At 43.8% G+C, this 16,855-nt stretch overlaps 1 protein-coding gene across 5 annotated transcripts in view; it reads left to right on the top strand.

Annotated features, from left to right (window-relative positions):
* The window catches only part of LOC144773006 (uncharacterized), a 2,495,654-nt gene that overhangs the window by 903,220 nt on the left and 1,575,579 nt on the right, over positions 1-16,855 (top strand). For all 5 annotated transcript variants that reach the window (XR_013599895.1, XM_078657750.1, XM_078657753.1 and 2 more), the window contains exon 5: positions 6,595-6,639. Coding sequence is in view for 4 of the 5 variants with exons in the window: in XM_078657750.1 (XP_078513876.1) it covers positions 6,595-6,639 (45 nt within the window). In the remaining variant the exon portion in view is untranslated. The remainder of the gene's footprint in view (positions 1-6,594; positions 6,640-16,855) is intronic.

The following is a 16,855-nucleotide window of genomic DNA, read 5'->3' as shown; positions in this document are numbered from 1 at the left end:
TTATGGTAACAGTAAGTGAACGGGTTATTTGCTGCAGAAATGTTCTATTTCCTCCCACACATGAACATAGGGAGTTTTCAATCTGGCCACAAATACCAACCTTGGGAGAGATTTCAACGGCATGGCAAGAATAAGAGCTCTTTTGTCTCAGAGAGAGGTGGCCTTGAGTTCGGCCCGTGAAACTTTCGTGCTTCACATAGCGAACACCCGTACAGAGGTGCAGACCCTTCTCAATTCAGATTTGCCTTTCAATTTCAGCAAGATGGTTCGGACTATCTTTAACGCATCCTCCACAAAGGCCCTGGCGCACTTTTTTAAAGTTGTTACCAGTGGTCTCGTGACTTCATTTGAGAAAATCTTTGGAGTCATCCCTGCTTTCTTTCATTCTATTTTCTCCACTCTGCTTCGTGGATTGGCATTTTTACTTGCATTACCAGCGGACGCTCTTGTGCTTTTTTACATTTTTAAATATGGATGTCCCTCCTATGCAACCTCCCACCCTGCAGCTGCTGACACTGTTCCGCAATCGCATGCTAGAATATTATGGCACAATGCCGTTGGCGATATTAAGCACGGCATATGGATTATCTTTTCGATTCTCCTACTTCACCTGTGTCCAGCCTGTATTTCACTGCCTGACCTGTGATTTTGATTGGGCCATTGATTTGTGTCTCTGCGGACCGGTTTCTCCTGACGTCGACTTTAATCAGCTGATGACTCCTATCATTACTCACGAGTTGGTTTGTCCTGGCGAAAGGATTATGGCTGTGGCATTGATGCATGGACTACTTGGTCCCTGGAATTTACTGGCGGCAGCACAGTCTTTCTTGGAACAGAGCTTTCTTGAAAACCCACCGAGCTGTCCTCTGATGGTGATAGAGGATCCGGTGCTGGGAGAGCACGTATGTTCTTTTCCGCTTTTAAATTGGATGGCTGAACTGTTTTCGGATGAAGACGGTGACTTCCTATTGGAGGCTGTTGCAGCTTATTTTGCATACACAGTTATGTCATAGACCTTTTTCATGTTTGATATGCTGAGTACTAGCATTTCATTGACAATTCATTGACTTATTTGTCAAGTTTTTATTATTTAGCTTGCCTATTGGCTTAAGACTCGATAAAGTACTTGGCTGTTTTATTTTTATTTAGCATTAAATTTTCCTAGTTTTTAATGCTTTACCTTGCGGACCGTCCACATATAAACTTACAATCTGCTCTCATGAGATGGCACTTCTATTATCTTATTCAGTTCGTTTCCGGATCATGGGGAGGTGTCATCTAGGTCCTGGATATCTTTACACCGTGTTAAGTTAGCATGGGCTCATTACCGGTTTAAACGCCATTTTTCCTTTTTTGCAACTTCTGCACACGACACTTAGTTGTTGCTTTAGCTTTCCACCTAGTAGTTCATCGTGGTTTACATGAGAATAATATGTTATTGCTCTACTATCTGCTTTGCTTGTTAAACTATATCTGTACAGCGAGTGCTAAAGTTTCAAGAACAACACGATACAGAATTGTTATGAGGTCTGATCTCCACGACTTCATACTCATAACATAAGTGCAACTTCTGCCAATTCTGGGCATGAGGCGGGTTTTATATTGCTTTGCCGAACACACATACACAACAGTTGATGCGGTTCACATGAAGAGAGAGCTGGTGTATGCTGATGTGATTCCTTCAAATCTAAGACACTAAAGTATGGGCACGCCCTAAACCAACACAAAGAGACCTTCTTAGCAAATAATATAATATGTGTATTAGGGAGGGTGAGATATAAGCAGCCGCGGGCCGTGGAGGGAGTTACGGTGAGGCAGGGAGGCGGGGAGGGGGAGAAGCAGGGTGGAGCCCTCTCTACCCTGCCCCTCCCCCTCCCCGCCTCTCTGCCCCACCGTGACTCCCTCCACGGCCCGCGGCTGCTTATAAGTGTTGCTAACTCTTATTCATTTACAGCATGTTAACATACTGTCACCATTCGCTTTTTATGTACTAGTAACTATGCTGGTAATTTTGCTACTGATAATATGTGTACTTGTATTCTCCACCCTGCTTCTCCCCCTCACCGCCTCCCTGCCTCACCGTAACTCCCTCCACGGCCCGCGGCTGCTTATAAGTGTTGCTAACTCTTATTCATTTACAGCATGTTAACATACTATCACCATTCGCTTTTTATGTACTAGTAACTATGCTGGTAATTTTGCTACTGATAATATGTGTACTTGTATTATCTAAGATACTACGCATGAGAAGACGGCATTAGTAAATAAACATTTCAAATACACATATGTTCTTCTTAACTCCATGTTCTGGTTTCTAAGAAATATATAACGACCGACTGTTCATGAGTTCCACGTATCCTGAGGTACTATAAGTTCATATTCTGGATTGTCTAAACATTGAGAGTTTGTTATATCCAATGTGACACTGTACCTAGCTTGCTAAGGGGTTTTTGATTACTAACGTGAGTTTTGGGACACCCTAATTCGCCGAGGTTCCAATCCTCTGTCCACAGTTCTGTGTGAGAACAGAAACCCTGCGACAGGGGCACCCCCGACCCTTGCTGGAGCTTCATCACACTTGCGATACAACTCCAGCAATGCGCCACCTTTACGGCACAGATACATCACGCATCTGTGCTGTTTTTGCCCCATGATGCGCCGCATTGTAAATGCAGCACACCATAGATGACGGAACAGCGGCACAGAATGACTAACACATCCCTGGTGATGCGCCAGTCATCATAAATGTATCCCTATGCTTCTTATCTTGTTAGAGATGAACCGCCATATGTATCATCAAAGTTTTTTGCATTTCCTAAATAGCGAACTTTAAGGAATAAATAGCGATTCTTTACCATTCCTAGTTTGCGATTAGCTATTTGCTAATTACAAATTACCCATTCATTTCCTTCATTTCCATAGGGCGGTTGGACTCACTTTTAGCTCGAACGGCTGAATGGATTTCCACGAAACTTGGCAAAATTGTAGGGACTGGTAGCCCGATGTGCCTTTGCTATGTCTCAAGATATATGCTCCAGTGGTTTTTACGAAAATTAACTTTGAAAAATATATATTGGGCTACATTGGCCTATATATATGTTGGAGCCCAAATGTAGCCCAATGTAGCCCAATGAAGCCCAATGTAGCCCAATGTAGCCCAAAGATGGCCGCCAGACACACAAAAAAACAAATGTAGCCTAAATATCAGCCAGATGTAGCCCAACTATAGCCCAGTGACAGAATGACCAATCAGCTTCGCAAACCTCCGTTACGCGAAGCGGAGCGCTGTTACAGATATATATCTTTTTTTGAACGTTAATTTCTCAAAATCCACTGGAGCACATATATTGAGACCTAGCAAAGGCACATCGGGCTACCAGTCCCTAATATTTTGCCAAGTTTCGTGCAAATCCATTCAGCCGTTCGATTATTATTATTATTATTTTTTTTGCCCCGCGGGGCCCTTTTAAAACCTCCACATCAAACCTAGGGGGTCAGCGAGGATCTACTATGCCCCCTTATGGTCATTTCCCCCTTCGTTTTGGCCTCCTCTTGTCTCTCGATCCTACCGAGAGACAAGATGGCGGCCGCTACGGACTTTTTGGAATGTTGACAGACGCCAGAGAACCAATCAGCTTCGCTTCACAAAGCTCCGTTGCGCGCAAAGTACGCGTCCTGGGACGCTGCCCGGTCCGCTGTTACAGATATATATCTTTTTTTAAACGTTAATTTCTCAAAATCACTGGAGCACATATATTGAGACCTACAAAAGGCACATCGGGCTACCAGTCCCTACAATTTTGCCAAGTTTCGTGCAAATCCATTCAGCCGTTCGGGCTAAAAGTGAGGCCAACCGCCCTATGGAAAACTCAATGTTAAAAACACGTTTTGGGACCCCCCTTTTTTCTCGGCCCCCCCTTGACGAAACCCCCCCAAATTTTCAAGGGCTGCTCAGAAACAAAATGTGCCATTTTCCTGAAAATTTCAGCCAATTCCGTCCACAAACGCCAAAGTTATTAGACATAGAATTTTCAAAAATCCCATAGAGAAAAAATCCTAACTATATATACCTACTGGCGACCGCCAGTAGGTAATATATATATATATATATATATATATGTATATATATATATATATATAAGCACCAGTCCCGGTCCCCAGTTCCGAAACAGGTGCCGACACCGTGGATAATTAAACACCAAAACTTTAATTCAAAAGGCGGCCCTGACACGTTTCGTTGGACATACCACCTTGCTCGCATGATATATGTATATATAGACTGGTTATCATAGTTAATAAAAAAAATAGCAAACTATGTTGGAAATTAAAATTTATATTTTATAATAGTTTTAGATTATATTTATATATGTCTATTTAAACATACACACATACATTTATATGTGTGTTTTTGTTTAAGTAAGGATATATTTATATATATTTAAATAATTGTTTCATATATTTAATTTACATTATATTTATGTTATATGTTAAAATATTTCGAATGTACTATTTTTAACAATGTCTATATATTAAAAAATGATATTTGTGTATATATTTTGAAGATATTAGTGTAAAATGATATTTTTGCACTTACCTTTATATGTATAGGAAAGCAATATTTTTCACACTGTATTTCTCTATCAAAATATTTATGGTTTAGATATTGTGTCAGTGAACCGCCAATACTGGAGACGTAATAAAAAAAAAAAGAGGGACCTCAGAAGTCAAAAAAACATTCAGTTGGCCAGACTAGTGCCTCTCCCAAACAAAGAGTTAAATCCCGGGTTGAAGTCACTTGAACTTAAAATCAAATGTAGATTTTGCAACTTTAAAACAGAATCTTTGCTACATTTGATTTGCTGCTGCCCCTGCATGTTACAGTCCTGTCAGAAGCTTTTAAAGCCAATGTGGTTACGCAATGGGGCCCAGACAGTGAAAGAAGCAGCTTTGGTATTATTTTCTTGCACCCTACCATCAGATTTGGCTAGATTTGGGAGATATATGGATGAGTTGCGCCTTAGATTTATTGAAGAAGATGGTCACGGAAACTCCGAAGGAGTCTCGACCTGCAATAAGTCAGTCTTTAGAAAATAGTCTTGTTGACTGGACTAAAGGCACACTTTAAAAAATACATTAAATTCTGTCCAAAGGCTGTATAGATAACCTTTCTCCTTTTAAATGTAAATAGTAGATTACTTTTTAGAATTGAAATTAGATAATGCCCAAAGTGAACTCTTTTTGATGTATGGACCTGAAGCAATTCAAGTTTTTGTTTAAAAAAAAATGTGTACGCATGTAAGCTACATTGTAAATGGTTTTAAGTAACTGCAATAAATAAAATATTCATTCACTGTCACTGGACCTCCAAAGTACACATTTAGTGGTCATCAGAAGACATCTAACAGAAAAAAACTGTATTGTACAGGAAAGACAAATGAAATGTAAGACTAATCTTATTTAGCTCAGAAAACTACTATAGCAATTGTTTACTCAAATGGTTTAATGATAAAGGGCCATATGTATCAAGCCTTTGGTGATTCGCAAAGGCCTAAATTAGCAGAATTTCGGCCTTTGCAAATCGCAAACGGCCTTTTTGCATGTTTTGGGATGTATGAAACATTCCCAAAATAAGGATTTGCAAACTTGTGCGATTCCTTATTTTTCCACAGCATTTAGGGAATCGCAATTTTGCGATTCCTTAAATGCTATGTATGTAGCATTTTTGGCTTGCGAATTTTGGTTAAGGATTCGCAATTTACCAACAACTTGTAGTTGATGGTAACTTGCGAATTCTAAAAATGCACAAAATAGCATTTTTAAAGGTGGCATGTGATGCACACACATGCCCATAGGGCATGTATGTGCGCCATATGCACACACATGGTCTTTTCAGGGGTGCAGCAGGGTGTCTTTGAGACACCCCTGCAACCTTGCAATAATTCTCAAATTGCGATTAGCAAATTGCGAATTCGCAATTTGAGAATTATTTTGCATTCATTCCTATGGGCCTCCTGGCCCATAGGAATGCATTGGAAAATATTCCTTAATTGCGAATTCGCAAAATACGAATTCGCAAATAAGGAAGCTTAAGGAATCGCAAAAAAAAGCGATTTTTTTCATACATACCATTTTGCAATTCCTAAATAGCGATTCCTTAAAATTCGCTATTTAGGAAATGCAAAATAGTTTGATGATACATATGGCCCAAAGTATTTTTGTATTGTGCTGGGTCGCTGGAGATGACCTAGCATCCGTTTAAATTTGAGGCTTCTCCTCTCATGGCAAAATTAAATCTTTTGAGAATGTTATGAGGGTTATAACAAAAGAAAGCTGTCATGACATTGCAGGTAAGTGTTATTTTAGGTCTTCTTCCAACTGTCTTGAACAATTATGCATCCATTTATTACTTTTCTGTAAAGGCTAAAACATTTTGAAAATGCTCCCAGATTTCTATCTCTCAAAATGGAAAGTAGATATTGGCAGCACACATGCAGTAATAATAGATTGGCAGTATAAAGTTCTTCTGTTTTGCACATTTAGCTGCAAATGTACTATTTTATTCTAATTTGCCTGTGATTTTGTTTTTCCAAACAGCTTGAAAAGTCTAAACATCAAAATCTGGAGGAAAACGTAGCCTGGGTAAGCTCTGTTGCTGTATTTTCTTGCTGAATAAAACAGGAACTCCACAGAATGTGTTGCTACCCAAAGAGAATGGCCCCAGCTTCTAAACTTTAAAGTTGTAAAAAGAGAAATTCTGGATGTTAAATGTGATGTTGCATCTAAGCGGTCAGTCTGGCTTGCATCCTCTTCACCTCGTGGTCTGTGCTTGAAGCAGACGATTTAGGCATGGATGTGAATGAAAATTAATGCATTTGAGTATCTCAATACTGTTGCCTCTTTTTCCTCATGAGTTGAATTAAAACCAGGAGTGGCGTTAATCCCCTAAGGATTTTGCTGCTCCTCAAACATACCTGGTCAATAATTAAATTGGATATTCAATAACATTCGGAATTGAATGTAAAGAACATTATGTGTTTCAATGAACACGAGACAAATATTAATATGAACCCATGAAAGTTTGTCAAAGGATTACATAATAACAGAAGTCAAATCAAATGGATAGGAGTCAGCCAATGACTCGTTTAAATCAAATAATAGCATAAAGCTCAGAATAAAATGCAAAATAAAGGATAGGCAAACACATTATTGTTAAACTCTATAGAAATAAATCAAATGTCAGACTGAAATGGGAGTCGCTTCCTAAATGTTAATGAAGAATGAGCCCAGCACCCTTAGGAAGTGGCTTCTTTAATAATCCAAAATACAAAGAAATCCATAAATGAATACAATTTTTTAAAATCATGCAGTGAACCAATCAGGTTAAAGGAAGAACAATCCGCTTTCTAACAATACATTATTCAGCTTTGCCCCACAGATTTGCATAATGTTGTTCCCAACCGTGGTGCTCTTGAGATGCCACAATATTTAGGACAGATTTCCATTACTTAATATATAAGGACAAGTCCTAACTAGAATCATATCATGGCTCCAAATGGTAAGGCCACGGAGGCATTCATTGTACTATCACAGCATTCTAAGATTGTCTGTAAATTAACCATCATGTTGTCCATGGAAAAGAAACATTGGGGCATATCCACTAGGATTTATCTCTGAATGATCCCCACTTTAACGCATCAAAAGTGGTGATAGAATTAACACCCCATTCACAAGCTGGTGCTAACTGCAGACATTGGCAGAATTCCTGCGATAACATCCCCAAAACCTAACACCACGACGGACACCACCAACTAACGCTAATGAGATGCTGAGTAGGCTTTCGCGTGCAGAACCACACAAAAAAAACAGCAACACCACTTTCACAAGGAACTGACAGATCCGCAAAGCGAACCGAAAACACGCGATAAGCAGCGTTAGCCGCGGGTATTTAAAACTTGCCTCAAGCAGGTGTAAAGCCGGATGCCTCGCACACAGCCACACCTGAAGAACGAACGACAATATGGAACTACTCATCATGCAGCTCAGAGCACCAACAGGCCACCACGAATATACGATGTTACATCGCAGTGTTCACACCGCAACACCTTTACAACGCAGGCATTACAACGCACGTTGTTACAACGACTTGAGCTGGGGGGCGCTGGACTTAGGAATAGTATGATTTTCTATTTCAACTCCAGCCTACGTTACAGTAGGGAAGGTGTTGGGATAGTAAATTATACTATTCCTTAGCTTAGAGCGCCATCTGGCGCACGTCATTGTAATGACCTGGGTTGTAATGCCCCATTGTAAAGGTAATGCGGTGTGAACACTGCGATGTAACCGATGTTTGCCGACCACAACACCCACCGCCACCTCTCCAGGACTGCCACCAGCCCCTGGGCCCGCCACCACCCCCTGTGTGCGGACCCGCCCTGTTGGACGGCGACCTCAGGGGCGAACAGGAAGTATACCTGACCACCCTGGGCCCACCCTCCTAAGTACCAAGACGAGCCCTGGCGGGAGACTTCTCAGGAGGAGAGTCTCGAATCTAGGATCGTACACTCTATACCAGCACCACACGACAAAGAGACACCACACCGTAGCTTCTTAAGAACGTTCTTTATCTCGTGATTCAAAAGGATCTTTATGATCGGCAAAGGTAGGTATTCACAAATAGGGCAAGGGCCCAGAGAGTCTTGGTCAGGGCGAGGGTAGCGGGACAGTCTTTTGGTTCAGTGTCACTATCGGTGCGTATCCGGCGCACAGCTCTCAATCCTCGAGCCGGGGGATACGATGTGAGCTTTGGGGGTACAGCCGGACCAGGAGAGTCAGGGAGCCGCGAGTCACTCAGCAGGCTTAGAGGTTCCAAGGCTTGCAAGGGAGCCGCGAGTCACTCAGCTGGGCGCAGGTGTTCCAAAAGGCGCAAGGGGAGCCGCGAGTCGCTCAGCAGGGCTCAAATGTTCCACAGTTGCAAGGGAGCCGCGAGTCACTCAGCAGGGCTCAGGTGTTCCAGGGTTACAGGGGGAGCCGCGAGTCACTCAGCAGGGCTCTCGTCGTTCTCGAAGCGAATATGTTTCTCGTCCCGGGCCATCCCCAGTTATAGAATTACTCATCTTTGATCTCCGGAGCTCTGGTATGCGGGGCTCTTGGCACCAGGGGGCCGCTCGTTGGGGTTTCCTCCCACGCGGCCCTTTGATCCATTCGTGTCAGGTTTGGGAGGAGTCCCAGACACACAGCAGGCGTGGAGCCAGCCCTCCGGGTGGCCGGAGGGGCGATCGAAAACCCTTCTGCCGAAGGGAGGTCCGAGGTGTGAGAGAAACTGCTCCTCCCTCTCCCCCTCAAGGGGAGCGTGCTGTCTCCCAGCCAGGGGGGCGCCTCTCGGTCGAGGCCGCGCTGGATCGGGCGGCCATCTTAGAGGCCGGAAGGTGGGCACACAGGGCATACGGGCCGGGAAGAAGGAGGCACGGACAGGGCAGTCCGGGGACGGGTGTGTGTAACATGGAGGGAAGGGTTGGCTAGGCCGGGGGACTCAGGGGTCTTTTGTGGGGTACAGCTCGGACGGGAGTGCCTAAGGGTCAGGGAGGACCACGCCACGAGGATGGGTCTAACACACCCCCGACCACTACAGAGGCAGTGCAGAGTAAGACAGCGGACCTTCAATAAACGCACCACTCTCACAGACCTAGCGCCAGAGGAAGTCATTGCCCACTACAGGCTCAAAAGGACAACCATTCACCGCATCCTGACCCACATCGCCCACAGGGTGACTGTCCCAACTCAGCGGAGAACCAACATCCCTCCGCAGACAAAGCTGCTGGCTGTGCTGCACCTGTTGGCCTCTGGTACCTTCCAACCAACAACTGCTAGAGTCGGAGGGGTCTCACAGCCAGCCCTATCAAAGTCCATCACACCTGTCCTGGATGCCATCCTCAGCTTCATACCCCAGTACCATCACTTTCCCAACACTGTGCAGGAACAGCTGGAGACCAAGCAAGGCTTCTGAGCCATAGCCAGATTCCCGGCCGTGTTAGGGGCAATTGACTGCACACATGCCCCACTTGTGCCCCCTGCGGATACTGTACACCACTACAGCAACAGAAAGGACACACATTCCATCAATGTGCAGGTAATAGTGGACCACCGGGGACTCTTCACAAATGTTGTCGCCAACTACCCAGGTAGTGTGCATGATTCCTTCATCCTCCGACAGTTCATCATCAACCAGTACTTCCAGGATTGCACATATGGAACGTGACTGCTCGTTGGTAAGTACCAAGTCAACACACCACACATCCCAAGGCCTCCACAGCACAATGCACAACTGTGGGGATGCACATGTGAACAAACCATATTCAACATGTCAAAATACACGTCCACCTACCAGACACGGCCACAACAGTCCATGGTCATCCTGGCCTACCCCTGCACCCTAGACAGACTGGTGGTATAGTTGCCGACATAAGCTACTCCCTGAGGGCTGGCTTACACTCACCCCACACACAGCCAGCACAGGCATCACTGGATTGGTGGACCTGCCATCACATTCTGCCAAACCAAGTATTAACTCTTTTCTTCCTGCACTGTCACAGGTGATCAAGAATATGCACTCTGCACTTGGATGATGACACCCCTCCGAGATCCGAACACACCCACCCAAATTGCAATGCGGGCCACATACGTACCAGGGGCATCGTTGAACGCACATTTGGCGTGTTGAAGTCATGTTTCAGGTGCCTGAACGGCACAGGTGGGAAGCTCCTGCACAGCCCCGACAATGTGTGCAAGCTGATCATTGCATGTTGTGTGTTGCACAACATCTGTTTTCGTACCAGGGCCCCATGGATCCCAGTTCCAGAGATACCGGCGATGATGGTAGTGATGGGGCAGTTGGCCAACATCCCACTGCAGCAGCAGCAGGAATGGCCCATAGGAATGCCATCTTTGACACTTACTTCTCATAAGCACATCACATTGTGTCCGTACATGGCAATCATGTGACAGTAGAAAATGTCCAAATGCACTGCATGTGTGGAAAAACATTTTTGCAGGTCTCAGCTTGTACTAGTACATTTTGATGTTACGTTTCCCTGCGTTCCAGATGTGATTCCGCAGGTTGGGCACATTTGCTGAACCAGTTGTGTCCTGTGTTCAAATGTGGTGGGGGTGCTCTTTGACCCGGATGTTGTCACTACAGGGGGCACTCCTGATTTTGTGTGCATGCACGGTGGGTGTGTCGCTCCTGCGGCTCTGATCTGTCTGCCACTGGTCTCTTTCGTGGGGTGTGCCTTTCGGTTTTGTTCTTCCACAGTGCTTGGATGTTGTGGTGTACATGTTGTCCTCTGCAGTTGTCCAGGGTGCATTCGTCGTACTCCGTTGTTGATGTTTTGTTCCGTGGCATTTTCGATGTGCTGGTCTTGTACTATTTTCCTGTATTGCGCGTGAGTATTGCTGCCCTCGTACTGGTTGTCACTGTTTTCTTATCGCGCTTGTGTCCATCGCAGGTTTTGTTACGTTGGGGGATGTATTTTTATCTCTGTCAGGTGGTTGTTTTGTGGACAATGTCTGCGGTGTCAGCAAAATATTGCATGCTACCGCTGTGTTGTGAATTCCAGAGGAGTGAAAGGCTGCATCGGTGTTCACATCGGCGTTCACAGCGATGGTGTGCTGAGACTGACAGTGACATTGACTCTACTATCCCCCGGTGGATAAAAAACGGCAACAGACAAACTGTTACTTTCTGATTTAGGCGCTCTGCCTTATCGCCGTGCCATTGTGGAGAAGCGTGGCTCAGTGGTTAGAGGCGGCAGACCCAGAAGCTGAGATCGGCCGTGGACCAGGGTTCGATTCCCCGCCTCGGCGGGTCTCGGGCTCAAAATTCCACGGACTCGACAATTCTCGCTCCGGTGCGTACTCGACTCACGAGGTCACACTCTGCGACTCTGGGCAATAGCTTGCTTAATCTCCACTACGGCCTCTCGCGGCGGGATGCCTGGCTTTCACCTTGTGGACACCCTTCCGGGGTATCTCACAGGGGAATACCAGGACGGGTTCCCTAAGCAAGCGCTTAGATACCGTGTCGGTGATTTGCGCTATATAAATACATGTACATTGGTGGGGGAGAGGAGCAGCCAGGACGCCAGGACACCCGCGTGGCCCAGGACTTAAATTCCCAGGGGGCCTCGTGGCACGCAGAGCCCATGATGCGGTGGTAGGGCGCCAGATGCCCTCAAGACCTGCCCGGCCCTCCCGCAGCGCACAACTGTGGGTTCCAATTGGACAGGTATTGTAAGCGCAGGGACCGGGGATGAACTAACATCAACTTGTGCCTTACTTGGCTCCAACCCCAATTCCTTTTCTGCATTCTCGATCTCTTTATTTAATACCCCCACCGCTGATGTCTAATAATTAATTATTGAAGCACACTTACGGGGAATTTTTGCTTTTAGGCCCCCTTGATCCTGGGAACAAAGTTGTTTTGGATTACCCATACTTGAATGTTAAGGGGGTGGCCTGGCCTGGCCCGGCCTCCTCTGGTCTCCGACGGTGTATAAATTGCTGCCAAAAGCTAAAGAAAAGAGACAATAAAAACAACAAAAAAAGATATAAAAAAGAAAAAATGTATATAAGTCCTGCACAATCGCGTTGTTTCACTACTAACAGGTAACAGCACCTGAGGAAAGTAGACTTGACCTTCCCTCAGAAGCTACCCCCCTGGTCGTAATTCTTGTAGGGGTCCCCTGTTTAGGTAAGGATGAGGAGGAGTCCACTATGGCCCTTTTTTGCTAAAGCTGAAATATGGTGTGATGCCCATTGTGTTGGGAATGCTGATATCTCATCAAATATTAATATGGTGAGACGGGTGGGATGGGTGGGCAACTACAACAACTATTGATGGAGACTGTATTATAGTAAATCTTAATAGTAGGAATATTGCAGACAGGATACTATGGGACGCCTCAGTGATACAAAAGGCAAAGGGGGGTATCAGGGCTGTGCCACTGGGTTTTTTCTATCAACCAGGTAATAGGCCAATTGTACCATGTAGGCCCCACTCGAATGAACTCCAGCAGAGACCTTGCCAACCCCGTCAGGGTTTGTCTAAAAACTTAGGGGGGATTCTAAATGGGAAATTACAAATAGGAGAAATAAACAGGCATTGCCTAATCCCCCTAGGGTACGAGGAACAGAAGGATTTTATTTACCTTTATTAAATAGTTTCTCTCCATTATCTCACATAGATGAGAATGATTGACTCGAGATGTTAACTAAACGTACTCCTGAAGATGGTCACAACTTCCAGTTAGTGGTTGTAGAGGCTAACCTTAACCTTAACCCTAAGATCATCAGCTGGAACATCGCAGGATTGAGAGCGAAAAGAGATGTTCCTAGCTGGTTAACCTTCATAAAACAATATGATGTGATCTCTCTACAGGACACATGGGAGAAGGAGAGTAACATTTGGCTGGATGGGTTTACATCATATTGCCTACCAGCCTGCCTAAGTATAGCAGTGAGGGCGAAGGGGGGTCTTGCCCTTCTCTTCTCATTAAAACTAAAAGGTTCCACAAAGAGGCTGGAGGCGGCCTCCATTAGCTGTTTGTTTGTTGAACTATGTACCCCAAGTCAACCTAAAGTGTTATTTGTATATTTTTATAACTCGGGGGAAGGCAATTCCGCAATGAACATTTATTTTATTTAAAGGCTTTTTTAGAAACTTATAGGTCAAAACAAACTTCTTTTTATTATATTATTCTTATGGGAGATTTTAATATTCACTTATGTAATTTGAAGTGTCATGTTGTTAACCACTTGGGTCCTGAATATTCTGTCCTACCCCATTTTGAGCATACGGAACAAGGGGAGGTTATGGAGGATCTTTTGGCTGGAGCAGACTTTTTTTGAACCCCTCTGTAACGAGTTAAGTAAACGATGTCCAGCGTTCAAAGCCCGAGAAAGGGACACTGTTATTGATTATATATTTGTGTCCCCTACATTATTATCCAATGTTGCTTTTTATAATGCCCAGTTTTCCCCGTTTAGTGACCATAACCCAGTAATCCTGGAGTTAAATAAGAACGTGGGCCTTCTGGGTTTATCAAAAAGGTTTACAGGATCGAGGAGTTTACTATTAAAGGATCAGGGGAGGAGACACAAGTGGGCAAAAGTAGTTCCTGAATCTTTCCAAAATGATCTGTGTGAGAAAGTCAAGGAAAATATTGATTTATGTAAAGAGCCTAGTACACCGGGGACTGAGGTGATTAAAGCCTTTGAAGATATCTGCAGGCAAGTAGCTACAGACCTGACTGTTACCTCTAAACCCAAACCGAATAGAGGGGAAAGGTGGTTTGATGCTGATTGCTCTTGAGCTCACCGCATATTAATGTAAGCCCTTAAGAAAATACCTAGAGATAGGGAGCATATAGCCCAAGCGAGGAAGTGTTATAAGCTAGCACTATCCGCCAGACAAAATAAGATTAAAAAAGAGGCTTGGAATGCACTCATGTCGGTTGAAGTAATCAAAGACAGCTCCAGGTTTTGGGCCATTATGAACGCGCCTTTTTTCTCGGGTGTGGAAAATGACACCATGGTAACGAATATCACAGAAACTCCAGGAAAATATGGAGCTTCTTTAGGCTTAGTTTGTTTAGAGGAGGACGTTGAAATAGCTATTAAAGAGACCTCCTCCAACAAGGCTCCTGGTCCTGATTGCGTCCCCTAAAATTTATATAAATGTGACCCGAAATTATGGGCAAAGTTTCTGGTAAATGTATTTAATGCAGTAGTGGCTCATGGGGCTCTGGTGTCTTGGTCCAGGTCTATAATTATACCGATATTTAAAAAAGGAAATAGAGGTGACCCATGTTGTAATAGACCAATATCACTGATCGACTCTGTAGTTAAGATCTTAGGGAAAGTGATATTGGCCAGGGATACCGATTGGGTTACGGAAAATGGGGTTTTATCTAACATGCAATATGGCTTCAGAAAAGGGAGAAGCACTATGGACCAATGCCTGACCTACATCTATTAATAAGTAAATATATGGTAGCTAAGGAGGGTTCCCTGTATATGGGTTTTATGGACCTCACATCAGCATTCAACCTGGTTAACAGATTTTAAGCTGTGGTCTATTTTACTTGAAATAGGCATTGATCAAAACCTAGTATATTTTTTGGTTGATTTACATCAGGATTTATCGGTTGGAATTAGGGTCACTCAGGATGGTAATTGTACAACACCCTTTAAATCCTGCAGAGGTGTGCGACAGGGTTGTATCCTGGCCCCTCTGCTTTTTACCCTGTATATAAATGACTTGGATAAAAAACTGGCTCAGGCAACTTTGGACACTCCGCGTGAAGGGACACTTTCCATCCTGGTTCTCCTATATGCAGATGACGCTGTTTTGTTGTCTCAAACTGCCGTTGGTCTCCAGAGGCTATTGGATACCTTTGGGGGTTTTATGTGTTCTCTAAACCTTATAGTTAATATTGCCAAGTCGCATGTTATGATTGCATGGCATAGAAAGAGTAAGTTTAAATCCTTTACTTGCAATGGAGCTGTGGTGTCTAGAGTACCCACTTTCACTTACTTAGGGGTACTCTTTGATGAGAGAGGGTCATGGGTTCCTCAATACAAAGTTAAAAAACATTCTGTAATTAGATTTACCTCTGCATTAATGGGGTTTGCACGGCGCCGGAGAGCTAGACCCTTTGAAGCCATTATTTCCATCTATAAGGCGAAATACCCGGCAATTGCAACGTATGATGCTGCAAGTGGATGGGGTGCAGCTAGATGAAAATAGTTTTTTACGAACCCTACTGTCTTTCCCCCAATCAACGCCAACCTTTGCTATCCGTAATTAATTGGGCCTGGATTATGTGACTGATTTATTGAAAATTGCACCTCTGGTCTGTTGGCTTAAGACTTGGCTTAACCCGGACATAACATTGAATCACTTAATTTTATGTGATTGTGTTTCATTAGATAAGGCTACTAATATTCAATGGCTCCTATATGTAAAATCCACGTTCATTAAGCTGGGACGCCGAGACCTTTATCATAACCCGGAGGGGATTAGAAAGGCTGATGTGATTTGGGTTAAGACCCAATTCTTTAACCTAAAGTCAATGGAAGGGGAGGAATAGGAGCTTCAAAAACCTTTGGTCTGGGCTCATTATTTAATAAATACCTCACCAGCAGTTGAGCCCTATCTAAAGATCGTGACCAACCATTTCCATCGGTGGCTCCTGACCAGGTTTCGTTTGGATATGATTTATTTTATTTTGGGGGATACTTTAGGGTGGTGTAAACCAGAAGAGGCTGGTAAATGTGATAATTTCTCATCACAAGACACCTTGCACTTTATGATCTTTTGTGACCTTTTTAATGACATCCGGAGGAAGTTTTTTGCTCCGCTCTTGAGGGAAAAGGGTTTCTCCAGGCAACACCGGCACTATTGTATCTTCAATTACTAGATGAACCCCGGATTATGTTTGGTGTTGGTAGCTTCCTTGCTGCTGCCATGTGCCTTAAAAAGAAAAGACCCGTCACACAATTTTTTGTATGAACTGGTTTTTTTAATACATTTTTAAAGTAATTGTCTTTATTTATTTGTTACTGATTATTGATTTCATTTTTTGGCATTTTATCTTGTAATTTCCATATGTATATATTGAAAGTTGGTATGTATGTGTCATTTGTATGTACTTTTTATGATTTTAATTAATCGAATAAAAGTTTTTTTGACTGACTGGCTTCAAGGTCAGATTCTTAGAGCTCTTTGCCAGAGTAAATGCCCGATCATTTCCATGTAAGAAAATGGTTAGTTTGTGAATACCCGAAAACTCAGACATAT

The sequence above is a fragment of the Lissotriton helveticus genome, chromosome 8 (assembly GCF_964261635.1).
Source record: "Lissotriton helveticus chromosome 8, aLisHel1.1, whole genome shotgun sequence".
NCBI classification, from domain to species: domain Eukaryota; kingdom Metazoa; phylum Chordata; class Amphibia; order Caudata; family Salamandridae; genus Lissotriton; species Lissotriton helveticus.
The sequence above is the reverse complement of the archived record's forward strand: the minus strand, read 5'-3'. Positions and strand labels throughout refer to the sequence as shown.